The following is a 9592-nucleotide window of genomic DNA, read 5'->3' as shown; positions in this document are numbered from 1 at the left end:
ACTTAACTCACTCACCTCATCCTTTATTTGGGGGAAGGCTCGGCCTAAACTCCGGATGTCCATCCTACAGAGATCTAAGTCATTGGGAGGGATGGCCTTACCAGAATTTTTCCTATACTATTTAGGAGGACAACTCAAGATGCTAGGTACATGGATGCTGGACTGTCAGCTGCCTAACTCAGAGGATCATTTGGCACGTGCGGTAGGGGCAGATTGTCTGTTGGGCTTTCTGGAGTCGGACAGGGCGGGTGTCCCGAGGCTGTTGCCTATCCTAAGGTTGGCACGATCAGTGTGGCGACAAGCCAAAAAAGTAGCGTGCTTTGAGTGGGCAGTGGCAGAGCTTCCATTATGAGTCAATGGTTACTTCCCCACCCTAAAGGGCCACCCGTTGGCACAGTTTTGGATAGCTCATACAGTCCTTGAGTTGGGAAATCTTTATGTCTCAGGAACTGCGGTCTTTAAATCTTTTGGACAGATACAAACCGATTATAACATTCCACGTTCACAATTCTTTAGGTATCTGCAGCTCCGTACAGCGATTCAATCTCATCTGCGGAGAACAGGGTCAGGGGCATTGATATCATCGTTCCCAATGATAGACATACTGAAGTCACAGGAGCCCTGGGGTATGATCTCGGCTATCTATACACACCTGTTATCGGTTGGAGTAGAATCTGTGCTGTTGCTGGTACAGGACAAATGGAGGCTCCTAATTCCCTCTCTACAGGGAGAGGAGTGGGAGGAGGCATGGGAGTCTCCAACTATGGTATCTCCGTCCGTCAACAATAGATTGATACAATGCTATTTTATACATCAGGCATACTTAACTCCTGCTCGCTTATTTACTATGGGCCAGCGCCGAACGTCGGAATGCCCACTATGCCATGGACCAGATGCAAACTTTCTGCACATGGTGTGGAATTGCCCGATCATATACATGTAATGGCAGGAAGTGACTTTCCTGTTGTTCTCAATAGTGTTGATGCCTGTTCCATGCGACCCTCTGTTGTGCCTATTTGGAGTAATGGAGGACGGGGTGGGAGATCACTACGTAAGAATACTTCTTAGAGAGACATTGTTCCTGGCCAGGAAATTAATTGCCTTGAGGTGGATGGGGGGTTCAAATCCAGCTGTGTGAGCCTGGATTAAACTGGTTAACTCGATAATTCCATATGAGCGGGTGGTATACTTTAATAGAGGACGTCCAGAAAAATTCAGGAAAATTTGGGATATGTGGAATTCTTCCCCCGGCACACTCGAAGAAGCCTCAGGTTGATTACTGTTACAATAACAGATTCATACTCGGTATTGGATAATGAAGCACATTCGGGTGCATAGCTAGGCGGTATAGAATAGGAATAGCTATTGTTACTAATTTTTGTTTTCTTTAGGTTTAGAGACTACAGATTACATTGAATAAAATTGACTACATTCTATATATCAGTATGTACTGGCAGGATCAGTGCTGTAGCATGTCGTTCACAAGGTTGACAGAGGTGCAGATAGTGCTATGAAAATCTTATCTTATCCGTTAATGTTACTATTTGTTGATGCTATTGACAGATATTCCTGGAAAGTACTTGAGTAATGCTATGTGTGATTTATTCTATACCACATGTTTTTGGAATTAATAAAACGAAGTAAAAAAAAAAACAACTAAACAAACAAAACAAAAACCATAAATTGTGTATGTTCTGAACCCTAAGCGGACAGTGGTCCTTATAGGAAGAAATAACTAAATAGAAAAACACAATATAATAAAATCAAAAAGTCTGTTGACAGTGGTCATCAATTAAAACATAAACAATGGCAGTACATATGAAAAAGGACCAATCTCACCGGAGGGGTGGGGGGTGGGGGTGAACCAGCATCTCCTTCAGATGGGTCTTCTAGTTGCCATGTTTATGTTTGGGGTCATTTGAATTGTTCACCACTGTCAACAGACTTTTTGATTTGATCATATTGTGTTTTTCTATTTAGTTATTTCTTCCTATAAGGACCGCTGTCCAATTAGGGTTCAGAAAATACACAATTTATGTTTTTTGTTTTGTTTGTTTTGTTGTTTTTGCTATACATTAGTGGCATCTCTGGGCTGCTCTTGCTATTTTCCTTGTAGCTAGCCACATGTGATTATGTTCTTGGGTGTATTTTGGAACCCAGAGGTGCTTATGAGTGCTACTTAAAGGATACTCATAGGAGTATAGGTTTTTAATAACTTTGACATATTAAAGGTTATATTTTAACCCCTTATTTGCTTACTTCATTCTTATCTAATAAGTGGCATATATTGTATCTTTTGCTGCTATCTAATACATTCAAATAAATGAAAGAAAAAAAAACACTGCAAAAACATTCATATTGTACATAGTGTTTTTTCTACCACCACTCTACTTTTGGGCAGAAAAAATATGCTGCAAAAATACAATGTGTGAACATAACCTTATCCTGGTTGTGTTTCGAATTGGAAATAATATAGAATGACATCGTAACATGGAGACAAATGTAATTCTATGGTATTTCCACTTTATATATTGCTGGCAGCATCTATTTGTGCAAAGTCACCTCCTTAAGATTCCATCACAAGATTCCATCATGACATCACTGATGATGGTGGGCCATTATGACATCACTAGTGGTGGGCCATTATGACATCACAATTCGGAATCCCTACATATACAATGCTCACAGTTCCGCGGGTGCCATTTGTTGGTTCTATAGTTCGTGATTGGATTAATTTTTCAGTTGCTCGCTATGGCTCAAAAACTTTTGGATAACATTCAGGTACATGCACTATTGGTGATTCTTAACAATCGCCCTGACATTGTGTGTCTACCACCCGATGGCGTCCTCAGCTTCTCTCACCGGCTGGTGATGGAGCTAGTTAGAGACTGCCTGACCAAATTCCAACGAGGTCAATTAACCTCAGAGAATCTGACGGATTTATCTCAGAACATCTGGACAATATTACAGCAGGTAAATGGCGGACAATCCGCACAAAACTTCTCCATAACACATAAGGATGGTGGGTGGGATAGAAGGGTCTTCTTTCCACCAATATAAAACACATGGAGTCCCCAAATATCTTGTCATTGTATTTGCAGAAAGCAGAGCAAATGTCACAGACATTGGAGACTTCCATTCTGCCCTTTCTCATCTCAAAATTTTCCTTTTCATTTATTTTTTTCTTTATAGGCTGAACAAAGATCTCAAAATGGAGATTTGGCTTTTCTTAAAGAACTGGCCCAAAAAGTCCTGTCTGTCCTGGAACGTCCGACCCGCTCATTGAAACGCCCGGTAAGTACCCATCCCCTTTTCTATCACATGGCCTTGTTTTCTCATCTTCTCCAGATCACTAGTCAGATATGAGAAGATCTATGTTACAGGCCTCCCTGTCTGCTCCCAGAAATTTTATTGCCTCCTGTCTTTGTGGCTCCATTGTCTGTGATGGCAGTCTGTATTCTGCTGATGGAGTCATGGCTCAGTGGTGAGAAGTGTGTATTTCTGCCTGTGTCTCGCTCTATTATCAGAGTCTTCACTGCCTGTAAATGCTGCAGCAGAGATAATAGAGCACTGGGATATTACGGTGCAGAAAAATAAAATCTGACTAGGGCTAGGGTAGTAAGGCTATCCAATAGCTGTCACTGGGTTGTAGGGCTAAGGGCACTATTTTATGGGTTGAAGGGTTAAAAGTGCTGCCCCTGGATTGTAGGGCTAAAGGCGTTGCCCCTGGATTGTAGGGCTAAAGGCGTTCTCCCTGGAATGTATGGCTATGGGGGCTATCCCTGGGATGTAGGGCTATGGGTGCTATCCCTGGGATGTAGGGCTAAGGGTGCTGTCCCTGGGTGGTAGGCCTAAGGGGACTATTTCTGGGTTGTAGGGCTAAGGTCGCTGTTCCTAGGGTGTAAATCCTACCGCAAGCTTTGCCCTCTTACCTAGAGCATTACACACCCCAAAAAATCCCACTACAGTCAGCCTCAAGCATCGCAAACCCACAAAAATCTCACCATAGGCCTACCCCCATAATTTGCACACATCCCAAATCCAACCACAGGCATCATAGAACCACAAAATCCCACCACAAGCATCTACCGGCATTGTACCCCCCAAAATCCCACCACAGAAGTCCTGACAACAATGTATACCCCCAAGTCCCATGATAGACATGCCTACAGCATTGCGCACACACCCCAAAATTCTAATACATGTATGCCCACATCATTATAAAAGGAGCCCATACATTCTAGCATCTACCATTTATACTGTGCATGACAGTCTCTTTAGCTAATGTGCTGTTAAAATTGGTGAAAAATTTAAAAAAATTACGGGTTTTTTCTGCCCAGAGATATGGACGGCAGAGAAAAGCATCTAGGTTTTACTGGCAAAGCTGCTAGAGGGCCACATAAAATGATGTAGGGGCCGGATTTGGCTCGCAGGCCTTGAGTTTGAAACCCCTGAATAGAGCACGTGATCAGAATATTACAGAAGTGGTGCTTGTATTTCTATTATACTGTGTTTTATTGTCCCACTCCTGGTTTTGGCTACAAATACTGAGGTTTAAAACTCACCACGTGTACACGAGGCCTAAGAGAACTTTCTGAGAAAAGTTACCAGATGGCGCAGGATTTGTAGAGTTAAGCGGGCTTTACACGGTACGATCTATCGTGCGATTGCACGAGCGACCGTACCCGCCCCCGTCGTTTGTGCGTTTGACGCAGGTAAGCTGTGTTCATCGTTCCCGTGGTGTCACACGATGCGACGTGTGCTGTCACGGGAACAATGAGCAACCTGCACTAGGAAAAATAAACGACTTTTTAAAATTAAACGACGAGTACACGACTCACGATTTGTGAGCGATACTGCGTCACTCGGAGGTGTCACACGAGACGACGTCGTGTACGATGCCGGATGTGCGTCACGAAAACCATGACCCCGACGATGCATCGCACGATAGATCGTCTCGTGTGACGCTCGCATTATAATTGGCTTCATCTGTAAATGCAAGTTTAGTCCTTCCCGATTCATGGATTTGGTGATTTAGTGAAATCCTCCACATATTAATTATATATATTATAACCAGCAGGAAAGAGCAGAAGGCGACACCAAAGATGAGCAAAATCTAAACCAGGAAATCCCTGACCTTAAAATGGGTCAGGGGGATGTGATTACAGGTAAGCCGGTCACCGGACCTCCTACCAGGAGCCTCCAGATACTATGGAGAACAGGGACTATTGTTAGATTTATTCTTTCCACTGTATAAAGGGAGCCTCATCACATTATTACATATGGAAGTTGTGGTATGTCTGTATAGGTCATTATCCTCTAATTTTTGCAGAAATCAAATGTGTCAGTCAGGAAATACCAGAAGACGACACCAAACTCGGGCAATATGTAACCCCGGAAATCCCTGACCCTAAAGGGAGTCAGTTGGAGCTCAACAGTGATCTGATCACAGGTAAGCCGGTCACCGACCTTCTACAAGGAGCCTCCAGATACTATGGAGAACAGGGAATTATGGTAGATTTTCTATTTCAACTCTATGTAAGGCCTCTTCACACATCGGTGTCTCCAGTACGTGTGGTGTCCGTTTCCACACGTACCGGAGACATGGACACATGCAGACCCATTAACATCAAGGGTTTTCTCACACGTCCGTGTATTGACATGGACCATGTATCCTTGTGGAGCACATGAGTGTCCGTGTAAAGGGAACCTGTCAGCATATTTTTACATATAAAAGTAGTGGTTTGACCCTACAGTACATTTTTCTAATAAAAATTATCTTTTTTTGCAGAAATGAAATGTGTCAGTCAAGAAATACCAGAAGACGACACCAAAGACGGGCAAGATGTAAGCCCGGAAATCCCTGACCCTAATGGTAGTCAGTGGAAGCTGAACATGGATCTGATCACAGGTAAGCCGGTCACCGACCTTCTACAAGGAGCCTCCAGATACTATACAGAGCAGGAGGAATGTTAGCTTTATTTTTTCCACTGTGTAAAAGGAACCTGTCAGCACATATAGAAGTGGTGGTATGCCTGTATGGGCCAATTCCCCCTAATAAATCTCACGAGACGCCATATAGAAATCAGGATGGAAGTGCGCTGAGGGCGTGGTCGAAGTCTGAGTGCAGAGACACGCCCCCAGTGCACTTCCAGACTAATTTGCATATGTTTGGTGGGATCCTCATTCATGTGATGATTGAGGATTCCTCCATCATTACATTACATGTATCTGTCTATGGAGACGCCGTACGTTCTCATAGTTAGACTTTCCATATAACTAGAATTAATCCCTTGTCTTTCTTCGTTATATTCGCATGATTTGTATGATTGATCTCATCTAATACATTTTATTTCTTCATCGTTGTATCATTTTTAATTTTAGAAACATCTGTGCTGTCGAATCCTGACAGTGTGATCTGTGAGATCCCAGAGATCCAAGAACCCGCCGGTGTAAGTATTTTTAGAGGGAGATGTGTGTAGATCACCAGATCATGGGGTGTGAATGACACGTCCAGTATTAACCCCCATATAATATGGGATATCTCTATTCTAAAAGTAGATGACATGATCGCATTAGATAATGGCATTTATATTAAAGGAAATCTGTCACCAGGTTTTTTCTAACCCATCTAAGAGCAGCATGATGTGGGGGCAGAAACCCTGATTCCAGCGATGTGTCACTTACTTTACTGGGTTCAGCAGTTGTGATAAAATCACTCTTTCCTCTGCTGCAGATCTATCAGTGCTCTGACTGCTGAGCCCTGTATAACCCCGCCCACACCACTGATTGGTAGCTTTCTGTGCACACTGTGAATAGGCAGAAAGCTGTCAATCTATGGTGGGGGCGGCGTTACACAGAGTAATAGGACTACATGGCACAAGACAGCTAGTCCTGTAGTGATAATCTCCTGATGATGAAACATTGATTTTATTAAAATAACACGTCTCAGTCCTGACATTATGCTGCTCTTACATTACTATATAAAACCTGCTGACAGATTCCCTTTCAGTTCTCCTCTGTGATCTCCCATATTATCCAGCTGTCACACTAGGTACGGAGAAGCACCAAGCGAACGGCGAAAAGGAAGGGAAATCCTGTGTCTGCGGAAGGGAGAGATTGTGACCCCTGACCAAACCTACTGCTGGCCCCTCGCTTCTTTCACCACACTAGTTATGTTCTGCACCTATGTGCCGAGCTGGATACCTGACCCTGGCTGACCCTGAAATCGGCCCGTAGGTAGGGAGCGGATGGGATGAGTGCATAGTCTACCCCACTAAGCACTCACACACAGGGAATACAGACAGGGGAAAGTAAAGGAATAACTTATCTCCAGATGGCTCAGGGAGAGGAACTGCAACAACAACAAAGTTTCTCCAGATGAATACAAGCTGCTTGCACTGAAGACTTGTTAAGGGTATTAAGGCCACTTCACACATAACGAGATCTTTAACGACATTGTTGCTACGTCACAGTTTCTGTGACGAAACAACGACTTCACCAGTGATCTCGTTATGTTTGACACATATCAACGATCCGCCTCGCCATTTTTGGCCCGTTGGAGTCCTGCTGGGCAGGATGGATCTGTATGTTTGACACCTACCAACGATCTTGTTAACAACCTAGATGAGAACTTAAAGTGTGACACGTAGGCGTGTAGTTGCGTCACCTTTTCCGCGCCCCCTCTGCATCGTTACTAAAGTGTGACTGTGTGACATCTCACCAACAATCTCACCAATGATTCAACAATGATCCGGAAACTGTGAAGTAGTAAAGATCTCGTTAACGATCTCGTTATGTGTGACTGGACCCTTAGATCTATCACCTGCACAGAGTAAGGGGGAATGAGGGTATATAACAACATATAGGGAAGTGCTGAAGATTAAGAACTGAAAAGGTGAGGAATTCCGAAAGGTCCTAAAGAGAAAGGGGTAAATCTCAAAAAGGGAAAGTCAGAGAGAAGCTTGTGCAGCCAAACGCTGCGACCTTCTACAGCAGGAAACTACAGGACTGTCTGACAAGCGTGACAACCCCGTGACACCAGCAATTCCAGTATATGGAGAACCCCCCTTAAATTACATCTGTACCTGCGGAGCGTCCAGCCTGTGTCGTCTCATACACTAAATCAGGGTAATCATCTGGGACATAATATAGGGAGGAGACGTTTTTGCATCTGGAGCTTTTTTCTTGCAGTTTCTTAATCTGAATATCATTTCTTATTCATTTATAGAGTGAAATGAAATCATTGATCCCGGTGAGAAAGCCGCATATGGACGACTTTGAAACATCCAAACTGATCAGCAGTGGAGCTTTTGGGTAAGATTTCTCATGGCATGATACACATATTTACATCTCTCAGCATCTTTTATGCAGATATATAATAATATAATATAACTAGAAGGTGGCCCGATTCTAACACATCGGGTATTCTAGAATTAATTGTGTAGTTAATGTATGATTTTTGTTATATATATAGATGTTGTTGTGTGTAGTTGCCAGTGTTTGTGTAGTGCGCTGTAAATGTTCTGGGTGTTGTCTGGGTGGGGGGGGTGTGAGAGCGGTGTTGTTTGTGTGTTGCGTTGTGTTTTGCGTTGTATGTGGAGCGCTGTGTGTCTGTAGCGTTGTGTGTGTGTGGTGCTGTGTGTGTTGCGCGGTTTGTGTGGGTGTGGCTGTGGGGTGCGTGTGTGTGTTTTGGGGAGGTATGTTTTGTGCAATGTGTGTGTGTTGCGCGGTATGTGCGTATATTTGTGTGTGCCGCGGTGTTTGTGTGTTGTGTGTGTGCGGCGTTGTCTGTGTGTGTGTCTGTGTAGGGGGGTGTTTGTGGTTCCCAGTGTGTGTGTGGTGTGTTGTGCGGTGCGTGTGGCGGTGTGTGTTTTGGGGGGAGGTGTGCACCCCCCATCGTGGTCCACCCCCCCATGCTGCACCCCCATCGTGCTCCATCCCCCATGCTGCGCACCCCCATCGTGCTCCATCCCCCATGCTGCACATCCCCCATGCTGCGCACCCCCCATTGTGCTCCATCCCCCATCGTGTTTCATCCCCCCATTCTGGGCACCCCCCATCGTGGTCCAACCCCATGCTGCTCCATCCCCCATCGTGCTCCATCCCCCATCATGCTCCATCCCCCATGCTGCGAACCCCCATCGTGCTCCATCCCCCATGCTGCGCACCCCCCATCGTGTTTTATCCCCCAATTCTGGGCACCCCCCATCGTGGTCCATCCCCCATGCTGCAGCCCCCATCGTGCTCCATCCCCCATGCTGCGAACCCCTCAGAGAGGAGTATAATAGGAGGATTATAATAGGAGGAGTATAATGGGAGGAATAATCCTGGGGAAAGAGGAGTATAATGGCAGGAGTTGTCCTGGGGGGAGGTGTACAGGTGCCCAACGTGTGCGGGGGGCGTGGCCGAGCGGGCATAATGTGAGGGGGTGTGGCCTAGCGGGCATAGTGTGAGAGGGCGTGGCCTAGCGGCATAGTGTGAAGGGACGTGGCCTAGAGGGCATAGTGTAAGGGGGCATGGGCTAGCGGGCATCGTGTGCGGGGGCGTGGCCTAGGGGGCATCGTATGCAGGGGGCGTGGCCTAGGGGGCA

At 45.2% G+C, this 9592-nt stretch overlaps 1 protein-coding gene and 1 long non-coding RNA gene across 2 annotated transcripts; both read left to right on the top strand.

Moving 5' to 3' along the window:
• The first annotated feature begins 2751 nt into the window (after nucleotides 1-2751).
• LOC142273424 (microtubule-associated serine/threonine-protein kinase 2-like) lies at nucleotides 2752-5797 on the top strand. Its single transcript, XM_075332549.1, has 5 exons — nucleotides 2752-2973; nucleotides 3193-3294; nucleotides 5081-5168; nucleotides 5333-5514; nucleotides 5792-5797. Exons 1-5 carry the CDS (start codon nucleotides 2752-2754, stop codon nucleotides 5795-5797), a joined length of 600 nt encoding a protein of 199 aa, XP_075188664.1.
• An 18-nt stretch (nucleotides 5798-5815) lies between these two features.
• Nucleotides 5816-8301, top strand: LOC142285237 (uncharacterized). The gene is made up of 3 exons (XR_012746707.1): nucleotides 5816-5911; nucleotides 6385-6452; nucleotides 8231-8301. It is a non-coding gene; the product is annotated as an uncharacterized LOC142285237 (long non-coding RNA).
• Nucleotides 8302-9592: the final 1291 nt, after the last annotated feature.

The sequence above is a fragment of the Anomaloglossus baeobatrachus genome, chromosome 1 (genome assembly GCF_048569485.1).
Source record: "Anomaloglossus baeobatrachus isolate aAnoBae1 chromosome 1, aAnoBae1.hap1, whole genome shotgun sequence".
NCBI classification, from domain to species: Eukaryota; Metazoa; Chordata; class Amphibia; order Anura; family Aromobatidae; genus Anomaloglossus; species Anomaloglossus baeobatrachus.
This window is presented reverse-complemented; position numbering and strand designations above follow the sequence as displayed.